General features: G+C 50.8%; 1 protein-coding gene across 1 annotated transcript; it reads right to left on the minus strand.

Annotated features, from left to right (window-relative positions):
- Positions 1-15,815: 15,815 nt before the first annotated feature.
- LOC144139336 (endothelin-converting enzyme 2-like) lies at positions 15,816-19,993 on the minus strand. Its single transcript, XM_077671715.1, has 2 exons — positions 19,608-19,993; positions 15,816-18,955 (listed from the first exon to the last, which is right to left on the minus strand). Exons 1-2 carry the CDS (start codon positions 19,973-19,975, stop codon positions 17,143-17,145), a joined length of 2,181 nt encoding a protein of 726 aa, XP_077527841.1. The 5' UTR covers positions 19,976-19,993; the 3' UTR covers positions 15,816-17,142.
- Positions 19,994-24,652: the final 4,659 nt, after the last annotated feature.

The following is a 24,652-nucleotide window of genomic DNA, read 5'->3' on the forward strand; positions in this document are numbered from 1 at the left end:
CCCTGGTGGTAGAACCACCGAAACGCTGAGATGCGAAAACCCCGGATACTACATACTTCCTCCCTTGAAACAAACTCCCTCTTGGGAGGAAAGGCTAGATACAGGAAACGAAATAACTAAAAATAGCGACACAAACTCAACTGCTCCAAATGTAGTCTCCGCTCTGTCTACCCTTCCTTCGGGGACGATTGATTACCAGTTGCAGAGTTTATAAGTACCTACGAAACACTTTTCTTATAGTTCATTCGCACTCTCTGCACAGCACTGCACTTTCACGGCATGCACACAGCAGTGTTTCTGGCGAACCCCCTGTCACCTTCGTCTCCCCATTTTCTTTTTCTTCTTTTTCTTGTCAGCAGACGTCCGTCGCTCCGCTGGGCTTATCTTGGGCTTATCCTCTTCGTTGTCCTTCTCGACGCCTCCCTCAGGCTTGTCGGCTTCGTCAGCCTTGTCGGTGCCTCCTTTGACCTTCTCGGCTTCTTTCAAGATCGCCCCCTCTTCGTGGGCCTTCTCGGCCTCTCCCTCGGGCTTATCTGCTTCGTCGGCCTTTTCGGCTTCTTCCTCAGGCTTGTCACCTTCTTTCTCTTGAACCTCCTGAGCCTCACTTGTGCCCTCCTCAAGTTCAAACGAGTTCGCTAGAAATTTCTCTCGAAGATCTGTTAGTTGAGACTTTAGCAGCCGCATTTCTTCAGCAAATTTTGCTTCTCTCCTTCTGCTTTGTGCTAGTTCAAGGCGGAGTTGTTCTACCACTTCGGCCAGTTGGTCAACTCCCGACTGGCTCTCTGTAGTTGTTGGCCAGCATCGGAGGTGGTCTTCTGTGAGAGTTAATTGGAGAGCAGAAATAGCATTTATTCCAAGGAGAGATCTGCCCTTTGGCACCACAGAAAATGAGAGGGGTTCCTGAATATTTTTTTAAACTGAACCGATGCTGTGAAACATCCTGCCACAGGTATGATACCTCCAGAATAATCTTTGAGAATTCGGGATGGAGCTTCAAGTGCTATTTGCGATGAAAATGACGTTGAAAAATTTCTTCTGATAAAAACGAGACAGCTGAGCCTGTGTCTACCAGAAGGGAGAGTGAAGTGCCATTCACCTTGACATCAGCGTAGAACCCTTTCCTTGTTGAATTTGCGTGTTGGCCCAGCTGGTTAACGACGATGGCTTTCTCGTCGTCGGATGGGGTCTCGATGTTCCGCAACGGTGGCCGGGTGTGTCGTTTCACACGAGGTGACGACGGATGCGTGATTGCAGAACGCGGCGTACGGCAGGCATTCTTGAAGTGGCCGATTTTACCTCACCGGAAGCACATTTTCCCTAGAGCGGGACACTGTGGAAAGGAATGCCAAGTCCTACCACAGCGGCCGCATGTTAGAGGAGGAGAGCTCGACCGCTGGTCCGGGCGAAGCTAAGCCCCGAACGGGACGGTGACGAACTTCGGTTTCTGCAGATTGTGGGGCGGAACTCCCGACGTGGAAAACGGGTGGCGCGCTGTTGCGGTCGAGTCCGTTGAGTGCCGTCGATCGCTTGAACAATTTCTTCTCTGGCTGCTCGATATCGTTGCAGCAGATCTTGGACTTCAGTTACGTTTTGTATGACTTAAATGGCTTTGTCAAACGCTAGTGCCGGGCCTTCTGTGAGCGGACTTGTGAGCGGACGCAAGTCCCACGACGAGTTGATCCACGAGTGACGCGGCTTCGTCGGAGCCGAAGTTGCATTGTCGACCAACGTATTGCCCACGGCGCGCAAAGTCGCGCGCAAAGTCGATCGCCGATTCAGTTCCTGCTTGAAATAAACTTCGGAACTGTATGCGGTTCACCCGCTGTGATGTGGAGGCGTCAAAGTGAGCCGCGAGGCCCTGCACAATGTACTTGTACTCGTCGTCATCGCTGGCGCCGGCCGGCCTGGCTGACTCGATCATATGCGCAGTTCGATTCGCTTCCGCTCCCAAAAAGCTCTTCAAGAGCGCTGTTTTGTGTCGCGGAGTGAATTTTTCACAGCCTGCTGCGATAAGGTAAGTTTCGAACGAGCGATGCCACTCGCGCCATGCGAAGGCCGTCCTCCCCGGGTCCGCCAAAAATGGTTGCGGTTTTGCGGCTATGTCAGCCATCTTGACACGATAATGAACGAAGTGGTGCCGCTTTACTTTATGAAGTTGATATAATCCTGGTGCAAGAAATACTTGGTGTCAGTTGACGATATCTTGCAGTATTACCTGAAGGTTACATGTCGCTGGACGTATTTGCTGCGTGTCGCTCGATGCACGTCGATTTCCGCATTATGCTGCTGGCAGCCCTTTCCTCGCCGGTGCGGTCGTCCGCGTAGGCCTAACTCTCTATCGCTCTCGACTGACTGTTTCAGCGCTAAATACTTGAAAATAAAATTTGCGGCCTGTAGGGCGGCTTATATGTTACTCAAGAGATGTGGGGTGCTTACATTTTTGCTGGTTCAAGAGTCGACTGCGCCATTGTGGTGTCGCGTCGGCGACGGCCCCGAAGGGCGAAGCAGGAGACAAACGCTCGATGAAAGAGTCAAGCCAAAAAAATTACACCATCTTCCCGTGGGGAACCCTGCTGAGGATGCGAAGCATCATGGGGGTTCCGTGTGGTTCCATTGTGTTGCCGTTATGTTGAGTGATATTGTGTTTAGTAGCGCCAGAGGGGATTCCGCGTCCGGGTCCACACCGATGGCAAAGGCACGCAAGTACAGCTGTATTACGGTGAGTAGGCGGTGGTTCTCGAGGCGCCGAAACTCGTCCATCATGTTCTTGTCGATGTTGTCGTCTCTGTGGTAGAATCGGTAGTCTCCGTCAGCGTTGGTGAGGTAAAGGTTGTTGACGTTGGTGCAGCGGCTGAGAGCAACGTACACGTCCTCCTCTTCGCAGCTTTGTCTTCTTCCCCTTCTTGTTCTTCAGCGGTTCCCCTACGGGAAGATGACGACGGTGGTTGAACGCGAAGCTATCCCGTGATGGATTCTTTCGTTGGCCAATCCCTACGGGAATCGTGCCACAATCATCATCAGAGGCTCTGCGAACGGGGCACGGACGCGGGACATCCCCCGAGCAAGAGATGCATCGCATCTAACTAATGAGGACAGTCTGCCGAAAGCGCGAGGAAGAGAGCGCTTCACGGCGGCGACCAATGGCGAAAGTGGGAGGGGTAACAGTGAGACATGCTGGACCTTGGTGATGCGCTGGGAGATGACGCCGTAGTATCGCGTGCCGTCGTGTGCCCGACGATGACGTGTTCACTTCCTCAGACGCATTTCGCGCCGCTGACGCATAGGCTTAGCATCGCGGCCGTTGATAGAAGACACTAGTGGATGCTGCCTTAGTGCACTACAGCCCCAGGATTGAGTGCTGTACGCCGAGTGAGGCAACCGGGTGATGTGCTTCGCATCCTCCCCGTCACGTGGCTCATCATCCGAACCACGTGACATCACGGAAGGTACAAGCACGATTTACAACAACATGCTCGGCGGCGGATGCACTGCGACATAAGAGTAGCGCGCGCCGCCACGCGTTCGCCGATCACTCGATTCCTTAGACGTTGTGAAGCACTGCCCAACTGCGCCCGCGTGATCCTCCTCTTTTTTCTTCCCAGAGACATCTCAGCGCGTGCTCACGCGAGCCCCTTCGCCTGAGAGCGCTCGCGAGCCCGCTGCGAGACTAGGAGGGCACGCGCTGATGCGACTCGCATTGCGCCAGTGAGAGAGAGAGAGAGAGAGAGAGAGAGAGAGAGAGAGAGAGAGAGAGAGAGAGAGAGAGAGAGAGAGAGAGAGAGAATAAACGTTTAATAGAGCAAAAGGTGGCCGTTGAGCCGTCACTCGGTGGGGTGGCTTCGCGTCAGTCGAGGTATCATTGGGCATTGGATGCAGCCCTGGTACAGGCGTGCGGAAAGATCTTGTCAGCGTGGAGTTTTTACAAGCGCTGTCCATGTGCGCAACGATGTTCCTGAACGTATTATGCATGAAATTATTATGCAATGTTACTCGAGATTTAATTTAGTTTATGCCAATGAGCGGACTTGCGTAAAAAAGAAACAAAAACAAAAGGCACCGGCTGCCCCTACCCCAAACTTACGCATGCATGAAATATGACACATATCCACAGAACAGATTGACCAAACATTTTAACGCCAATACCTTACAAGTGTATCTTTCAATCACATGCCAAATACCAATGACCACATTATTGTCACGGAGAAATGAATGACAATTAACAAAACAACGTTTATTAGGGGTGAACTTGTGTACAAAACAAGACAATATGAACAAGCGTGGCGTTCACGTTGTGAAGCACTGCCCAACTGCGCCCGCGTGATCCTCCTCTTCTTTTTTCTTCCCAGAGATCAGCGCGTGCTCACGCGAGCCCCTTCGCCTGAGAGCGCTCGCGAGCCCACTGCGAGACTATACTCGGATACAAGTCAAGAAAAAAGGGGCGTCGCCTAATCCCCCACTTCCACCACCCCCTTCCAGCCAATAGTGTCGCTCTATCAAGGTGACGTCGTGGCCGACCGCATTGCACCTGCGGGCAGCACTCGGAGCCACGCTTTCCTTAATGTGTCCGTGCCGAAAAGTAGTTCGTAAGGGCGCCTTCACTTTGAGCGGAGATAAAAACCTTAGCTAAATTTTTTTATGTGCCCGTTTTAATGCAATGCGTGAAAGAATTTATCGTCAGCTGCAGTAGCGAGTTTCAATTATATTCCTGATGGTGAATTTCTGCTCTTCCGGGTTTTCCCTCAGCCGCTTGCTTCTGGCAGCTTCTGGTTTTATGCATTGCCGGCCCCATTTCCCGCCATGGATCCCGAAGAAGTCGCATCTGAATGTGCTTCATCGTTCTCGACTGAGAATTGTGGTGCGTTGCCATCTACGCCACGCCGATGGTACAAGAAAAACAAAAGCGGCCGTGTCATCTGCAGCTGCGGACGGGAGATGATCCGGAACGCGTACGTTCGTTTGCGGCATCTTCACCCAGAGCGCAGCGTTGAAGAAACGGCCGCGACCGTGAGCGATCTTCTTGGAGTCAGCGTGAGCTTGGTGATGGACGTGAAGAAGGAGATGAAAAATAACGACGGAAATGTTGCGACGCCCTCCCGAAAGCGCCCGCGAAGCGCCGGAAAGAGACGACGCACAGAAGTGTACGACGACTTCACGAAGTGCGCATTGCGGTCGTCCGTGCATCGTTTTTTTCGCAGCAATGAGATTCCGACAGTGAAGGCAATTGCTGCGGATTTCAACGCTAGCGGCGATGTTACTCCTCTCAAGCCATGGACTGTGCGCCGCCTGCTGAATGACATCGGGTTCAGGTATGAGAAGAGGGGCCGGAACTCGCTGCTGATCGAGCGGGACGACATTGTCGCGTGGCAGCAGAAGTACCTCTACGACGTCGCCAGGTACAGGATGGAAGGTCGAAAAATCTTCTACCTTGATGAAACCTGGGTGAATGCGGGACACACGCTATCGACTGTTTGGACGGACACGACGGTTGCTTCCCACCACGACGCCTTCATGCGTGGTCTGACGACAGGTTTGAAGCAGCCGTCAGGGAAAGGACAGCGCCTGATTGTAACGCACATCGGCAGCGAGGACGGCTTCGTCAGTGGTTGCCTGGATATCTTTCGGGGCACGAAGACCGGCGACTACCACGAGGAGATGGACGGCACCCGCTTTGAAAGGTGGTTTGGCGCCGTTTTGCCGCAACTGCCACAAGGTAGTGCAATTGTCATGGACAATGCCTCGTACCACTCGCGGCTGGAAGAAGCAGTGCCTACGACGTCTTCGCGCAAACAGGTCGTTCAGGACTGGCTGACGTCCAAAGGACTTGCTTGGGATGAAAAAATGCTTAAAAAGGAGCTCCTCAGCCTTGTGACCTCTGTAAAGACACGGTACATCAAATATCGTGTTGACGGTGCAGCTGAAAGGGCAGGATGTATTGTGCTTAGGCTCCCACCCTACCATTGTGAGCTCAATCCCATTGAGCTCATATGGGCGCAGATGAAACGAGGTGTCGCAGCCAGAAATGCCACATTTAAGCTGGCAGATGTAGAGGTGCTCCTGAGGGAAGAAGCTGCCAAGGTAACAGCTCAACACTGGGCAAACGCAGTTCAGCATGTGATCAGCATTGAAAAAAAGTTCAGGGGAGACGGTGGAGCAAGTGCGCATGTTCAACCTATTATAATCCATCTGGATGAAGATGACATGGACTCCGACAGTGACCTATCTGGTATCGAGTCCTTTGAAGATGTGTAAGGCGGCCAGCTATTCGCCAGTGCCGCCTTTGCCCCTTTCAGTTAGTGTGGAGTGCACAGTTTAGCTTAAGTAGGTGTGTTTCCATAGCTGCAGGAGCAAGAAACTCCATCAGACAGCAGAGAAGACCAGACATGCTGTTTGTGTGCGTTATTAAGACTTATTTCTGGAGTTAACTGAGCTGCCTGTGTGTGCTGCGTAACTTGTTCATGGTTGATTGCTTTGATATGTAGCTATGAGAATCAGAAGATGGAATTGCAGTGTTTGGTTTTTATTTCATTTGCCATTACTGAATGTTGTATGCTGTGTTGTAGAGTCGACAGGGATTTTCCAGTATGACAGTGAGGGTGACAAGTTATTTCAACAATCGATGCATGATATCATTTGCTGTAGTGAACCGAGCGGTGTATTGTGTGGTGCTGGCTCAGGACTGGTTGCCTTGATATGTAGCTATGAGAATCAGAAAAGGCTGTTGCAGTGCTTGGTTTCTGATTTCATTTCTTGCAAGTGTGGTGCAGGAATTAGGCCGAATGAATGCAGTCCTGACAAGACACTGCGTGGCAGACGTATCCATAAAAGAAAATTGTACATCTCGAGCTAGAGGAAACCCACACTGTTCCAAACTATTTTCTGGAAGCAGGGCCACGCTTGCACTATGCGATAGTTTTCGCTGCACAGGGAGGATGGCTATTCGCATGTGTAGCATGAGGTGTGTGCAAGCAGAGTCAAGCGAGTTCGCAAATTCACTTCAAGCAGAATCATCTGCAGTGTGTGGCTCTACGGCTCCTTGTGCGACACTATATAAATGGCTATAAAGGCAAGTTTCACCTACAGGAAAAGACGCTAGCTCGAGTTTTCACCCCACGTTTTTTACATTGTTTGGACACTTATGCGTGTATTGGATGCAGAAACAAAGTTGCAAATTAAATGCCTACGTGAAAGCATGTAACTGAACATTGTGTGTCCGTGTGGCTGGCTGAGCCAAGTTGTCTTCTTGTAGAACATTGAGAACAAATAAATCTGTTTAAGTGTCTTATTGCTCGTTTCATTTGCTATGCATAATTCAGCAGTGCGTCTGTTTAGCTGTCTGAGCCAAATCTGACAGGATACAGCAGTGAGGACAAGAAACATTGCTTCGGTGTTTTATTTCTAATTTGATTCTATTTAGCTATCTGCTGTCTTACGCACGACTTAGGATAAATAGGTTTTATCTGTTGCCTACTCCACTGGATAAAATGCAGAATCACAACGTTAAAAACAATCCCCAAAGCTTTGGGAAGGGGAAACAAGGTTGGTTTCAATCGATCCTCCCATGTATGGGAATCATTTCATGTAGTGCATATTTGGCGAGATTATAAATTTCCTCCTGAACATATGATCCGATTTTGCCTTTGCGTAGCAAGAAAAGTATGATATGCATTGACCAGTTTCAGTGCAGCGATGTGTACCATATGTGTGGTTCCATGCATCAACTCAACCGACATGTCATCAATCAGTGCAGATCACTACGTAACCCTTCAAACAGACTTCATTGCCTGTGTTATGAAGTGGGCATCAATTAAAGTTCTGTCATTGTGATTTACACTCCTAATATATGTGTAGACATTGCACGAGTTGAGTTGCGAACAGTCCTGTGGCAAGCAGCAGCTTGCTATTTGACTTGGAGCAGCGAGCTTCTCGCTCCAGCGGCCACTTGTGACGCAACAGTGAGAATGGATGAAATGCTGAGCTGTTTTCCACCCTGAATGCTCTATTTTGAATTTAGAGCACGTGCATGCAGATGACCATTGCAGCAGCAGCTTCTTAAGAGACAAACACAAGGCGGGCAGTGTCTATATAGCTTCAATAATGCACATCTCATGCAAGAATTTGATTTGGTGAACAATATGCATGCGCATGTGTAGAAAAAGCTGAAAGGTGGTTTATTTGATTTCAGTGCTGCGTTTCATGTCTTCACATGCATTGTTGCAGCTGGTCATACCGGTGAAATCTAGCTAATGCAATGTCACTATCGCGAACCACAGCTCATTCACAAAGCATAAACGGGACAATGAAATTGAACTTACAGTGGTAACACTCCTGTGGAATCTTAATTACCATAGACAATGCAAACTCAAAGCAGATGCCTATTCGTATTTAATTCACAAAGGTTTTTGTCCGAAACAACAACTTAAGGCACTCCAACAAAAAACAGGCGACAAAAACATACTTGTGGCAATTAACACATTTAACAATGGTATCTCAGCGTAACCGAGAAAAAAAATAGAAAAGGTGGCATATTAAATCCCATCACGTAGCTAAGCTACAGCTCGTACGCATTCACGGTCAAAAAGTGCGAAAATTCTGCTTCTTGTATTTGGCAACTTGATCACAATTTGGGCGAATACGCTTGCGCCCGACATGGACTTGGGACACACGGCTCGACATATATGCTTTAACGAAATGCAGCGCGCGCCGTCGCGTGGCTTGCGTTTCGCCCCGTGCGTACTGTCCATGGCGTTAATAACTTGCTGGCGTAATCTACGAGAAATAAACAAGGAGTTATCGCCCCCTGTCGCAGACACTGGTGCGATAACGTGGGTAGCACAGACACAGGAGGTACTAAACGGTAGAACGGTACTTCACGCTCAAGGCCAAACGCCCGCACAGGATGACGACGACAGCTTCGTATCATACAGCGTACTGCAGTAACTGCAGCGGCGGCTGCTTACCGGCAACGCGAGCGCTCACAAAGCAGAAGAAAAAACACCGTAGCGATTGTCATTACCGAGCATGTTAAGAACACTGCACACAACACGCAAACAAGGAATACGACTGAACGGCACTAAAAATCGTCCTCAGAGAGCCCGACGACGCCGACGGTTCGACGCGAACAGCGGAGGCGGCCATTTTGGTAGAAGTCCGGAAGCGCGGAAGAACATGTTTTGTGATTTCTTCCGTGAGCGCGGCGTGGAGGTGGTCTACCGCGACGTCACGTTGATACGGCGACACCATTGGCTGGAAGGGGGTCCTTTGATGAGGAAAAGCCGCACTTTTCTTGAGTTGTATCCGAGTATAGGAGGGCACGCGCTGATGGGACTCGCATTGCGCCAGTGAGAGAGAGAGAGAGAGAGAGAGAGAGAGAGAGAGAGAGAGAGAGAGAGAGAGAGACTTTATTGCGTGTCCGGCAGAGTGAATTAGGCCGTGGGGGTCGGCCCCGATCCCGGGCGGGTCGAGCCCGTAATGGCTTGCGCCACCGCAGGTCCTTCCCGCTGTCGGGTCAGGGCTTCCTCCACCTGCCTGACGGCCTGGAGTTGTGTGTTGTAGTGTGAGAAGGTGATGGCTTCTCGCACTTTTGGTGGCAATTCTTGTGCTTCAGATTGTGTTTGTAGGTGAGTGCAATCGTTGAGGATGTGCGCTGTCGTAGCGGGGGCAGTCTTGCAGATGATGCAACGGTCGATGTTGTATAGCGTTGGACAGATGTATCTGGCGAGCACGGGTGTCAGGATCGAATCCGTCTGTAGCTGGCGGTATAGCACGCCTTCGCGGCGCGTTAGTTGCGGGTGTGGGGCTGCCAGTTGTGGCGGTACCATATCAGGATGTCTCCGTACGTCTCCAGTGGTGCTGGTTCGCTCTCTTCGGCTCGCAGTTGGCTGTTCCGATTGCGGTCCGAGTGTTGGCTGGTGTGCGTCGCGCTGTAAGTAAGTACTCGCGCTGCGCGGTCAGCCTCCTCGTTCCGGTTACGGATCCGCCCCTCCGGGTCGAGCGGTCCCACGTGTGCAGGATACCAACTGATAAAGATCGGGTGTTGGCGGGTTTGGCCCGTCCTGTGGAGGAAGCGGGTCGTTCTGGTGCTTGTTGTGTTGTTCGCAAAGCGGATGATCGCTGTTCTTGAGTCGCTGAGTATCGTTCTACATGGAGGGTCGGTCGTGGCAAGGGCGATCGCGAGCTCTTCAGCGTGATGCGAGTCCGTGGCCTTGAAGCTGCCGGCCGTGCGGATATTCCCATCGGATGCTGCGATTGCGACTGACGTGTAGTAGTTGGGCCGGGCGGCGTATTCCCAAACCATATCCCGTAGGGGCCCAAGCCGACCACACCCTTTAAGCAGGGGCGCAGCCAATGAGGTTAAAAAATTGCAATTTTTGAACCTCCTTGGACGCAGCACCGTGACGTCTCTACCTATATGTGCGCGACTTCATGCGAGGTGGATTTTTCTTTTTTCCCCCTCCCCTCGTTTCGGCTGCTTTGCGGGTGGCCGATGGTTTCGCTCCGCGGGCAACTTGTGTTGTACTATTTATATTTTTATTCCTGCTATTTCTTGTTTATACATTTGGATACTTTTTTGCGTGTGTGTGGCTTATTACAGTTGAGGCACGAGCTGTGACACAATGCTGGCGAATTAAAAGGCCAGACACTACAGAAATATATATATGTGGTAGCTAAAAATGCGTCGCAGGAAACAGACACAAACTGCTCATCTATACCCATCAGTGGATCTCTAAAAGTGACAAGTGGACTCCGAGATCACTATCGTAAAAATAGTGCGTCAAGGAGATAACTTTTTTACTTAGTTTTATCTCTGCTGCGACTACCGTGACTTCAAGCTCACGGGCAACTACTCATTAGTCCCAGCGAAAAGAATATACGTATCTGAGTGAGTGTAACATTGCATTAAATGAGAGGCCATGGGGCCCTGGGGGAGCAAGGATGAGGAGAAAAAGGGAAGGTCACAACTCGCACAATGAACACAGTTGCAGTCTTGGGGTCCTAATCGCAAAATGAACACATTAAAGTCAGTCAGTGGCAGCAAAACGCACAGTTCACACTTAAATGTACAGTTCACACTGTGGACAATGCGGTTCACACTGAAAACAGTGCACGCTGCAGACAGTTCACATTGTATACCGAACGGGAAAGTCGGCCAGGCTGTTACACCAATTTGTAGAGTGTTTTCAAGGGCGTACTCGGTAATTGCTTCTAGTGCGGTGGGATCGTCACGGACCCGACTAACATGTTCCTGTTCAGTCGCAGGGGCGGGACCTAGAGTTAAAAGCTGGTGGTGATTACGGTCGAATAATGGACAGAGCCAAATTAAGTGGTAACGATTTGGTGTGCCTTCCCGATTACAGGGGGGGGGGGTGGCATCAGCGCCATTCGGATCCTGCTGGAGCTGTCTATTTATAAATAACGTATCTTATGCAGCAAAATCTCTGTCTGCATGAAGCACAAATTGTTAAAAATAACTAATCGACATTGGCAACAGCGTGAGTGGTAGCACGCATGATTACTCATATCAAACTCGGCCTGGTGGCTTCAGTGAAGAGACTGTGGTCAATAGCCCTGTACAGAAGACATATATCAAACTCCTCGAGTACTTGAGTTGCTGTACAATCCAAGTATTACTTAGCCTTTGGTTGGTATATATTTTCGATATTGTTTCCCTTAATTGTTATGACCAGCAGCCTAAATTATGCAGAATTCATGACCGAGTGTAAAACGTGCACGTTTGAGCTGGTGTCTTTCTTATCAATGTATCACCCTTGCAAGAACGATTCACACCTTCCATTGCTGTTAACAAAATGTCAATGTTTTCATTAGTGGCACTGTTCGTGATAAAGAATAATGTAATGAAGTTAATGTTAACGAAATTCAATGTAATAGTGCTTATGAAAGTGCAAAAATGTAGCAGCTCATGCAGCTGTAATATTTCGCAAGAGTAGGGCGACAGTTTGTAAATGTAGTCATGGGTAATTGGCTGCCTTTCTTGTAATCCTTACCTGCAGCACCGAATCGTGTTTTCAGCTATTTATATAGTGAAAGAGCACCCGACTCAATTGTATACCCTACTCTGTGCTGTAGAATGAGCTTCCAATGAGGGTGTTTGCTTTCCGGACCGTGTATAATTGCCACATTCGCGTGAAAGCGTCCATCCGCGCGCGCGCACTTCGAGCACCGAGTCGACCGCTTATTTAGGAACACGATCGGAGGTCACCGTCAACTGGCAGGGGCGGAAGAAGAGCGCGGAGAGATCAGGGGCTCAGGTACAAAAGGTTAGCTTCTACCACATGTGCGTCAGCTTCCCCAGCGCCGCAGGCCAGCCCCGCCCACGGAGCGAAACCATCGGCCGCCTGCCAAGCAGTCGAAACGAGGGGAGGGGGAAAAAAGAAAAAAATCCACCTCGCATGAAGTCGCGCACATATAGGTAGAGACGTCACGGTGCTGAGTCCAAGGAGGTTAAAAAATTGCAACTTTTTTAATCTCTTTGGCTGCGCCCCTGCTTAAGGGGTGTGTCAGCCTGGGCCCACACGGGATATGGTTTGGGAATACGCGCCGAACACACCCCCTAAGCAGGGGCGCAGCCAATGAGGTTAAAAAATTGCAATTTTTGAACCTCCTTGGACGCAGCACCGTGACGTCTCTGCGCGCCACTTCATGCGAGGTGGATTTTTTCTTTTTTTCCCTCCCCTCGTTTCGGCTGCTTTGCGGGTGGCCAATGGTTTCGCTCCGCGGGCAACTTGTGTTGTACTATTTATATTTTTATTCCTGCTATTTCTTGTTTATACATTTGGATACTTTTTTGCGTGTGTGTGGCTTATTACAGTTGAGGCACGAGCTGTGACACAATGCTGGCGAATTAAAAGGCCAGACACTACAGAAATATATATATGTGGTAGCTAAAAATGCGTCGCAGGAAACAGACACAAACTGCTCATCTATACCCATCAGTGGATCTCTAAAAGTGAAAATTTTTGCCGCTATTTGGACTCCGAGATCACTATCGCAAAAATAGTGCGCCAAGGAGATAACTTTTTTACTTAGCTTTATCTCTTCTGGGACTACCGTGACTTCAAGCTCACGGGCAACTACTCATTAGTCCCAGCGAAAAGAATATACGTATCTGAGTGAGTGTAACACTGCATTAAATGAGAGGCCATGGGGCCATGGGGGAGCAAGGATCAGGAGAAAAGGGGAAGGTCACAACTCGTACAATGAACACAGTTGCAGTCTTGGGGTCCTAATCAAGTCAGTGAGTGGCAGCAAAACGCACAGTTCACACTTAAATGTACAGTTCACACTGTGGACAATGCGGTTCACACTGAAAACAGTGCACGCTGTGACAGTTCACATTGTATACCGAACGGGAAAGTCGGCCAGGCTGCTACACCGATTTGTAGAGTCTGTTTTCAAGGGCGTAATTGGTAATTGCTTCTAGTGCGGTGGGATCGTCACGGACCCGACTAACATGTTCCTGTTCAGTCGCAGGGGCGGGACCTAGAGTTAAAAGCTGGTGGCGATTACGGTCGAATAATGGACAGAGCCAAATTAAGTGGTAACGATTTGGTGTGCCTTCCCGATTACAGGGGTGGGGGGGGGGGCATCAGCGCCATTCGGATCTTGCAGGAGCTCTCTATTTATAAATAACGTATCTTATGCAGCAAAATCTCTGTGTGCATGAAGCACAAATTGTTAAAAATAACTAATTGACATTGGCAACAGCGTGAGGGGTAGCACGCATGATTACTGATATCAAACTCGGCCTGGTGGCTTCAGTGAAGAGACTGTGGTCAATAGCACTGTACAGAAGACATATCAAACTCCTCGAGTACTAGCTCATTGAGGCCCATATCGCCAATCAGAAACAAAGACTGAGCCAAACAAAAGCGGGCAGGCGCATCTTGCAGAAAATCGGCTGGAAGGCGACGCTATCTGAGGACAGAAACCAGCTGCCAGATGAATGGCTGGAAGCCATCAAATCCAAGCCCATCCCCAAGAACATGAACCCAGCGTACCATGGCGGCAGGCGGGAGGCAAGAGCTCGTGCTCTCAACAGGCTTCTGGCAAAAGAAGAAGGGGCTATCTTCACGGACGCCTCCATGAATGACGGCACGAACCGGTCAACAGCAACGGTGACAACCACGAAAGAGCTGCTGACGTGTGCATCCGCTGTAGTTCAGAGCATTGAAGAGGCAGAGGAGCTGGCGATTGCTCTGGCCCTTACTCTACCGGACAAGACCAAGGTGGTCACGGATTCCCAGCAAGCCTACAGAAGCTTCCAGTGCGGCTGGGTGTCCCGGTTGGCCCTCCGAGTGCTCAAGGAGAAAAAACCTCCGAAGGAAAGCGTAGAATTAGTGTGGGTACCGGCCCATTCTGCGGTGGAGGGTAACGAGTTTGCCCACCAGCAAGCCCGAGCACTGACTTACCGGGCCACGTCCACAGCAGAGGCAAAAAACCAACCATTGCTTACCTACAGGGAAATAACCAGTTATTGCAGGCACGACAGGAGGACGCTACCAGCACCCCACGCAGCACTCACGAAGGAACAGCAAACTATATACCGGCAAATCCAGACAGATTCCTTTCCGCACCCCCGTCTACTCAGCCGCATGTTCCCAAACCAAGTCGAAGAAGCTTGCCCAATCTGTAAAAAACTAGGCACTCTCCAGCACATGATAGGAGAGTGTAGGTTTAGCCCGAAGCACCCGCCCCCCTTACCCGAGTCTCGCCCCACCAACCCCACTCTACCCTTTAACGAGAGATGGAGGATCTTGCTGACCAGCCCCGCCCTGGAGGATCGGCTACTACTGGTCACCAGGGGCCAGGCGGCGAGAGCAGCATATGGATTCCCGAGAACAGGGAACCACCTCCGTCCAGTGTGGAGTTCGCAACGAACGACTGTTAAATAAAGTTTCTTCTCTCTCTCAGTTGCTGTACAATCCAACTATTACTTAGCCCTTGGTTGGTATATATTTTCGATATTGTTTCCCTAAATTGTTATGACCAGCAGTGCAAATTATGTAGAATTCATGACCGAGTGTAAAACGTGTACCGAACGTTGAGCTGGTGTCTTTCTTATCAATGTATCACCCTTGCAAGAACGATTCACACCTTCTATTGCTGTTAACAAAATGTCAATGTTTTCCTTAGTAATGTTAACGAAATTCAATGTAATACCTAGTGCTTATGAAAGTGCCAAAATGTAGCAGCTCATGCAGCTGTAATATTTCGCAAGAGTAGGACAGTTTGTAAATGTAGTCATGGGTAATTGGCTGCCTTTCTTGTAATCCTTACCTGCAGCACCGAATCGTGTTTTGAGCTGTGTATATAGTGAAAGAGCACCCAACTCAATTGTATACCCTTCTGTGTGCTGTGTGCTTCCAATGAGGGTGTTTGCTTTCCGGACCGTGTATAATTGCCACATACCCGTGAAAGCGTCCATCCGCGCGCGCGCACTTCGAACACCGAGTCGAGCGCTTATTTAGGAACACGATCGGAGGTCAGCGTCAACTTGCAGGTGCGCAAGAAGAGCGCGGAGAGATCAGGGGCTCAGGTACAAAAGGTTAGCTTCTACCACACGTGCGTCAGCTTCCCCAGCGCCGCAGGCCAGCCCCGCCCACGGAGCGAAACCATCGGCCGCCTGCCAAGCAGTCGAAACGAGGGGAGGGAGGAAAAAGAAAAAATCCACCTCGCATGAAGTCGCGCACATATAGGTAGAGACGTTACGGTGCTGCGTCCAAGGAGGTTAAAAAATTGCAATTTTTTTAATCTCTTTGGCTGCGCCCCTGCTTAGGGGGTGTGGTCGGCTTGGGCCCCCACGGGATATGGTTTGAGAATACGCGGCCGGGCGCGGTCTGTCGCTGCGTTGACGTAGTATGCGGTGTTATCCGCTGCGTACGTGGAGGCTAGCGATCGGGCTCTAGCCAGCCGGCGTTCTGGATGGTTTTCCGGGTTCGTATTCTTGGGAAGTGGGCGGACTCGGAGGAGTTTGAGCATGGGTTCGCATAGGGTGGTCGTGCACTCGGCGGGCTGGTTGCGGGGCCTGATATTCACTTGTTGCAGGATGGGTCGTCCAGAGCGCGTGGTCGACAGCCGGGCTATCTGGGACGTGTTTTGGGCTTCTGCTATTTCTGCCAGAGTGTTGTGGACGCCGAGGTCGAGGAGCCGGTCTGTGCGTGAGTGCTGGTAGAGGCCGATCGCTGTTCGGTAGGCTTTGCGTATTGTCGCGTCAATTTTCTCACGCTCGGCCTTGCTCCAGTTGTGGTACGGGGCTATGTAGGCGACGTGGCTGATAGCGAAAGACTGCAGGAGTCTCAGTACATGTGCTTCTTTCATGCCGGCGTGTCTCGATGAGACCCGGCGGATCAGCTTCGTGGCCGCGGTGATCTTGGTGAGGAGCTTGTTGACTGTGAATCCATTGCGTCCGTGCGCTTCGATGTGCATGCCGAGGACGCGGATATGGGGGACTCGGGGTATGCTTCCGCCGTCGCGTGTATGTAGTGCTATGTTGGCTGCGGCGTTGCCATCTTTCCGGTTTGGTCCTGGTGGTAGGATAAGCAGCTCAGACTTCGCAGGAGAGCACTTGAGTCCTGTGCTCTCGAGGTTGAACTCGACCGCCTCTATTGCTTGCTGAAGAGCATTTTCGGTCTGACCGTCGCTGCCGCCTCTTGTCCAAATGGTGATGTCATCGGCATATATGAGCATATGATGTGTAAGAACAGGCCTATTAGGAATAATACATAGAGCATTTTATTAGAGACAGCCGTAAAATATATAAGGTCATGTTAATCAGATTACGAGATATGCTGAAGGTCACGAGGAAGACGCCTTTCTCAAACAGTAACGTGCAGATTCCACAAGAAATAATCCCAAACCCAAATCAACAAAGTGCCGGTGTAGAATGCAAAGGCTGAACACAAACACCTATGAACATAAATGCCCGTGCTTAGGCAAACATCAACTAATAAAGAAATGTGTGGTCAATGTTTCCTGTCTTTTCTGCAATTAAAAACTCGTAAAAACAAATCTTTACGCTTAGAAACTGGCAGATTTGAAGGAAGAGTGGACACATTGTCCGTAACTGTAGGTTGCGGACGCACATACGCACTAAATGATTATCTTAGCAGTATAAATAGCACCACTCTAGAACAACAAGCAACCACGATTGCGTGGTTGGCAACCGAAAGCGTCGCTGAATCTCGAACTGTTTTTCGCCAAATCGCACATATCCTTTGCGCAATGCGTGCCGCAAAAGTGGCTGCAGTAGCTGACGTAGAAAGTCTGTTCTGGCGTCAAGTTGTCGAGCAGCTTAAGGCGTCTCGGCTGTCTTCCGGAGACGCCCTTCATTGTCTCCAGGGCCACGTCGAGAGCAAGGACGTCCCGTATCTTCGCGCCGTCCTCCATCGAGTGCGCCGTGTTAATCCTGCACATCCCGTGCTGGTGCCACCACTCTGTCGGCCTGCCGGACGCGTCCAGCAGCCTTCCCCGGCTGTCCACGCTTTTGGCCAGCTGCCGAGCTAGCTGAAATCCCAGCCCGGCGTACGTCATGACGCTGCTCCCGCCGCGAAAGTAGGTCGGCGGGAAGATGGCCGCCAAGCCGAGGAAGATGTGGTTCAGCGAGTACACGTAGCGAATCTTCTCCGCGTACCACGTCAGCCTCGCAGTCATCAGTGTCCCGTAGTAGCGGCTCGGCAGAGTCGCGCTCAGAGCCTTTCTTGACTCTAGCCAGAAGTTGAAGAAGTGCTCGCCGTGCACGTCCCTGAAAGGGGCGTACAACCTGTCCAGATCTCCAAGGCTCAGGAACGGTTTGGGTGGCCACAGCGTGTCGAAAATGGGCGAGTGGATCTTAATGTACGCGTCGACCTTCGTGCTATTCGCGAGAGCTTGCGACGCTCCAAGGGCTTCGATGAGGTACCGGGTAGTGTCGTTGAGGACAGAGTCCACCTTCCGGCGCTGTTCATCGGGGAAGTGTTGGTGGAACAAGGAGGCTACGGGCGCAAGCCCGAATGATTCGTGCACGGCAGCGAAGCACAGGACGTCCCTAGACGGGGCGTTTCTGGAAGCTGCGCTAGCAGTGGCAGCGGCATCCGTGTCGGGCCATGAATCCTTCCTGGGAAAAATGTCCATATCGGGGTCGGCAATCCATGCGTAGGAGTAAGCGAAAGTCCAGCTAAGAACACGCATTAGCCTTGGGGGTGGCGTCTCTCTGAACAGTCTCATCAGCTCCGTATACAGTGGGTTGTTGAGGAGCAGAACCTTTGTTTGGACTGTGATGTTTATTCCGACAACTTCGAATATCTTTAGAAGCACTATCCCCTCCTCGAACGAGATCATCAATCTGAGCGCGGTCCGGATTTCGTGAAGAGGTATGACACGGTCTTGCGATTCATCTCCACCTAGCGTGGACAGGATGATCCTCCGAAAAGCAGATTCGTCACTTCGCAGTTCCTCCACCCAAGTATCTTCCATGGACGGGTCTGGTTGCGCACCGCTGCTGCTGGGCTCCTCGTTGGCCGCCAGCAGTCGAGCAGTCTTTCGGACGGCATCGCTGTACGAAGCGTCGTCGAGCGTGCTGAGCTCTTCCATTCGCAGCAGTGGGACGTGTCCGGGCTCGTCAAAAACGACGACAGGGCCAGTTTTGGGGCGAGAATCCAGAGACCAGACCCCGGCTTCGAACCACAGCGACAATCTCCAGTTGATGGTCAGGTTTAACAGTACGCCAAGGACGTCCACCAGCTTGACGCCGTGCGCTTGTGGTTTCATTGCCAGCAACGGCACCTGCAGGTCTTTCATGAGGGCCACGAAAGGGCGTCCGTGCTTGTTTCCACCCCGGTTCAAACAGAGCCTCAGAGCTTCCATGGACTTTGCAGTGGCTTCGGAGCTTTGATTTAGCCTGGAAAGTTTCTCGGGGTTGCCGAATGTCTTAACCATTTCCTGGATATATGTGTGGTGGAACCTGTAAGTGAAATGAAGATACTGCGAAACTGGTATCTACTATCCAGTCATTGATGGTTTCGAAGTACTAGCTTGGGTTTCTAAACGTGCATTTCGAGAAACATGTTGCGGAGAAGTTGCAGGGATATAAACAATAGGCAAACAATGCACAATCAATAGAGACTTCTTGTTTTATTCCTGACCACCAGTTGCGATTAGAACGGGTTTCCTGCAATAAAATGTGCACAGGTGATCTAGTGCTTCCGATTTTTATTGCTTCCCTATCCTACGGTGTTTAAGCCAAGAAACAACAAAAGCCTGTATGTGTGTCACATACATGTGTGTCGATTCCCGGCCGCGGCGGCCGCTTTTCTGATGGAGGCGAAAAGCAAAAACGCCCGTGTGTACGATATTTCGGCGCACGTTAAAGATTCCCAGGTGGTCAAAATTAATCCGGAGCCCTCAACTACTGCGCGCCTCATCGCCTGCGTTGCGACGGCGCGTTAAACCCTACAATCAATCAATGAATAAGTCAAGAAACAACAAAAGCCTGTATGTGTGTCACATATCTGAGCCCGGTCGGAGGGTGGTCACAACTACTTCGGATGTCCTCACAATCCCCGGGGTGCTTGAAAGCTGGCGGAAATCAAAATTCTAATAAAACAAGCACTCACCTCCAGGTGGATGCAGATGCGCTGATACTGACCCCGGCAGAGCTTCGTTCATCCAGGATCCCCTGGCGGCCCAGGAACGACGCCCCCTGCCCTCTGTTGGCGGCGTCACCATTCCCGCACACGTATCGGTGCAGGCTGACGCAGGGGTCAGCGGACGAGTTCATTGTGCGCAGGATGCGGCGCGCGTGCTCTGCGCACTCCTCGGTCTCGCAGAAGCGCGGCTCATCGACGTACTGGGGCTTCCGGATGTAGGTCACGAGGATGGCCATCATGGCGGCGGCCAGCACCAGGAACACGCAGAGGACGCAGCCGATCCTCGCTCTGGACAGCGTCCGCTTCCGGGCCAGGGCCGCGCTTCGGTCGGACATCGAGGGCACCAGCGCGTCCACCTGGCTCAACGAACGATAGGGAAACGTCCGACGTATTTCTAAGTACGCTCACCCTCTTGGGATATCTTTCCCCAAATCTAAGGGAAAGATCCTGAATGTGGGCAGTAATTACTGACAGCCTTCTCGGACCTGCACCATTGCTAATGATGTCATTGCTACCGATCTTTCCCCGCGCACGTCGTTCCGCCTTTATTGGCATAATTCGTTCCTTCTCTTCGTCACCTCCGACGATGCTGATGGATGCTTCATTTCCATTGCATGCTAGCATATGCCTATACCTATGGCCATGGCATGCCAACAGACCACCAACCCCCCCCGACTCAGCACTGCCCACCAGAGAATGCTGCTCCATATTCCGCCTCCGATGAGGTCGTAAGACTTGGATTTGAGCCTCAAAATCGGGTTTTCTCTTTTTCTCTCTTTCCATATCGTGTCAAACCTACGATTTTCAAGGCGCGTATTATGAGGACGAGCAGGGGCGGAGAATGAAAGAAAAGTCGACAGAGTTACCAGGTGCAGAACCCGATTTGCTGCTATGCATTGGGGGAGGAGGAATAGAGGGATTAAAACCGAGGGCAGGCGAAATGGGAGGTAGAAGAGCCATGCGTGCGCAGTCAAGCTGCTTTTTTTTAAACGCATACCCATTCGTGTAAGACTGTTGTTTATACAACGGAGAAGGGCTTTCACCGGCCTCTATCAAGCGATGATGAAGGGCAATGAACGCCCGACTCCCCGGTTGGCTAAGCGTAAGGACAAGCGCACCCCTCTCCCCCGAATATTGGAGGCGACAAGATGCATGCTCTAGTGTCACTTCAGCTCAATATTAATCGCATCGGGTGCTGCTTGTTATCCCGATGAGGAATAAGTTGGTTTGGGGAAGCCTACTTTCAAGAAATCTTCACCAACAGATATCAGATATGAAATTAACAGGAGTGTGTAAAGCCAAATGATTTTAAGATCACTCTGGGGCAATTAATGTTCCCCAACACCGACGAGCCGTGCTGTCATAAACGCTTCTCTCTGCTCAGCACTGCTGTTTTTTATGCATCCTGCGATGGAGAAATAATACTTAATCCCACGTGCATGCTGTCTTACGCGTAACAGTCGTGTTTTATGTCCATATAACCATAAAGTTTGGTCAGCGATACAGCGGAGAGAGCTAACAGTATTTGTGTCCCTAAAGCGACCTCGTGCACTGGGCTTTGAGCCTAAAAACATATCATTCTGGGACTCACATGCTACAAAGATTTTGCTGCATTTCCCGGCCTGACATGAACCGAGCCGGTTTCATTACTGTAACTCATATAGGCGCTGCTTGTTCTTGATGCAAGAATATCCTGAAATCGTCACCGCCTTTCTAATTAAGTTTAAAGGGACAGACAACCGAGTTTTGCGGAGTGCACTAGCTCATATGAAATACGGCCTTTTATATACTGGGGTAATCACAAGAAATTTCTAAATAAAGAGGCGGTAATAATTTCAATTGTGCAAAAATCTTTCTGAAGGCTGTAAGGTGGCGTCATGTATTGTGTAAACGTAACCGCCGCGTACGTTTTAAAAACTTCGTTGGTTTCAGCGCGTGATTCAAAAATGACATGGAGGAATAGGAAAGGTTTGAAATTGTCGTTGTTTCAGCCGGGGACGAGTTTTTAAATACCTCTTCAAATCTCAATGCATTTCAAAGTACCTTGTTGCTGCACATAGGTAGGCAAACTCACTCATGAGTGCACTCACACACACCCCCCTCACCACTCACGAGTGAGTGGTGAGTGAGCCTCACCGTGGTTTTGGCCTGGTGAGTGCGGGAGCGAGTGAGGGCGAGCGCCACTGACGGTGAGCCCAGTTCACCACTCGCGAGTGCGCGTTCCACTCGCGGCGAGCCATCGCGAGAGCGAGTGCCACTCGCGGCGAGTGGAACTCGCCACTCGCGAGTGCGAGTTGCACTCGCGGTGAACCCCACTAACCACTCGCGAGTGCGAGTTGCACTCGCGGTGAACCCCACTCACCACTCGCGACTGCGAGTTCCACTCGCGGCAAGCTCCGCTCCCCACTCATGAGTGGCGAGTGAACGCGCGCTTCTTGCGTGATGTGCGGGGCTTACTGCGGTGAGCATCACTCGCTGTTGGCATTCGCCGCATTCGCCGTAGGAGCCGCTTGCTGTGGTAATTGCTGCTGGCGATATCCACTCGTACGCACAGCCACTAGTTAATCGAATGACTGCTTTAGCTTCGGGAATATGTGGCTACTCCCCTTTATAATTAAGGCAACGTGGAACCAGCTTTCCAGTGACATGTAGATTGAGGAATACGGTTTAGATGGACGTCTGATGCCATAATGCGCTGATACTCTCACTGTCAAGACTGATTGAGGGGCTGTTGCGCGCACTCTCGCCGAATGATGTTTCTGGCTCGCAGCGTTTTGTGTTGGAATTATCTTGCTGGCGAGTACTGAGACATGTGCGCGATATGTAAGAACAGGAGTGTCGGTAACGTCTTCGCAATAAAGCGATTGTACTTCCCTACCGCTGATCGCTGCGATGGAGGCATTAGGAAGCACCGTGGTCTAGTGCCGTAGTACTTGGTGTACATAATTGGCCGGCTTGCTGCAGCTGTGAAATGGCCGGCTGTTCTGAAGCGCAAATTGTGAGTGCCCGTAATCGTTTGAAAAGGTATCGCAGATTTTCAGAGGTTCGCGTATCAAGATGGCGAAACGGTTCAGATGGGCGAGTTGCGTGTTGTGGAAGCAAGAGCCCATTTTGGAGGCCTTGGCGTATTAAGCGTACCATTATTTGTCATTACTTGTTACGGCAGTGCTCTGTTATGAAACTCACTTCACGCGGACTTCATCGCCGTCCGCGTGGCGATGGCGTAGGGGTACTGCGACCCCTGAGTGGTGTGACGAATAGTAAGCGTTCTTGGCAGTCGGATAGCGTAATTTGTGAGTGGGTGAGTGTGTGAATGAGTGCGTGCGTGCGTGCGTGTGCGTGTTCAAGTGCGTTGGTGTGTGTGTGTGCGTGCATGTGCGTTTGTGTGCGTGTGCGCGTGTATGTGTTCGTGTGTGTTGCGTGCTTGTTCATGCTTGTGTTCGTGCGTGCGTGTGCGTACGTGTGCGTGTGTGTGTGTGTCCGATGACTTATTCTCCCCGTTATTTCGTATAAACTTTCGAAGTGAACTTGTTTCGGTGGCCGCTGCGGGGTAGTTTAGGATCAAGCTGCGGTTTTGCTCTGTGGCAGGTTGGCGCCGTTTGGAAAGGGGTACGGGGAGGGAGGCGGGAGCCAGGCAACTCGTCTCTATTAGGACGCCCGCGCTAAAGTCAGGCGGCCCCGATATGGCGCGACCACGCGGCGTCGCCTCTCTCCCTCGCCTGCCTCTGCCGAGCGCTCAAGGCCAAGCGCTCCAGTGGCCTTCCTCCACCTTGCTTGCCGTTTTCAATCTTTTCGTGGCGGTGTTTTGTTGGACACTCTCACTCTGCGCCCTTTTCACCTGAGATTACTCTTGAAATAAACCGTTTGGAGGGTTGTCCAGAGTGAATTGACTGCGCAATTTTAGTGGCGCGGATAGCGCGCTTCGAGATAGGAATATTTAACCGCGCTAGCCTGTATTTTGACAGATAGCAACAGCTTTTCTAAGCTTTTCTTCCGAACTGAACTATTTCGTTTATGTTTGCCCCCGCTGTGAAAATTTTCATAGTTTTTTTTCTTTTGTAGAATCTGAGCGAAATAGCGTAGACAATAATAAAAAGTTGTGATGAATGCTCCGGCAAATTTGCGAGAGTTTGTTCATTTCGTAAAAGAAGCCAGCGACGACTACCGCTTTGAAAGTGACATATCAAGACATGTGCTTATAATAACCGAATACATACTTAGGAATATGGGCGACCCCATTCCTGAGAAAGGTAAATTTTAGCTCAAATCAGGTAAGTATTTCATGACCGAAAATATTTGTACGTGCGTGTGAGTGGAGGAAGCGAGTGGTGATTGCGAGTGAGTGTGAGTGGCCATTGCAAGTGGTGAGTGCGATTGCGAGGAAGTGTAAGCGGCGAATGCGAGTGGTGAGCGTGAGCGCGGATGAGTGCGAGTGGTGAGCGTGAGCGCGAGCGAGTGTGAGTAGTGCGGACGAGTGGTGAGCGTGAGCGCGAGTGAGTACGAGTGGTGAGGGCGGAGTGGTGAGTGTGAGTGCGAATGGTGACGAGTGGTGAGCGTGAACGGGAGTGAGTGCGAGTAGTGCGGACGAGTGGGGAGCGTGAGCTGGAGTGAGTGCGAGTGGTGAGGGTGGAGGGGTGAGCGTGAGCACGAGTGAGTGTGTGTTGTGAGAGCGGAGTGGTGGACCTAAAAGTGACTGAGTGCAAGTGGTTGGGGCGGAGTGGCGAGTGCGAGTGAGTGCGTTAGGATAAATATATTTTTTCAGTGAGTGTGAGAGAGTGGCATCCAGTTTTGCCGAGCAACAATGTCTTACCATCAACGCCACTAGCATTCCTCTTGGCGGACCACGTATGGTTGGTAGTTCTAGAAATTCCGATTTCAAACTTTGCAGGGCGCCATTAATAAAACCGTTTGGGGTTGAGGTATTTTAAATAATGTCTGTTCATTTGGTACAGAGAAAATATACTGGACAAAAATCGGTTGCCGTCCTTTTAAATAAATCTAAACCTGAATAT

This window comes from Haemaphysalis longicornis, unplaced genomic scaffold, assembly GCF_048455015.1.
Source record: "Haemaphysalis longicornis isolate Haplotype H1 unplaced genomic scaffold, Haemaphysalis longicornis Haplotype H1 scaffold_5, whole genome shotgun sequence".
In the NCBI taxonomy this organism is placed as follows: Eukaryota; Metazoa; Arthropoda; class Arachnida; order Ixodida; family Ixodidae; genus Haemaphysalis; species Haemaphysalis longicornis.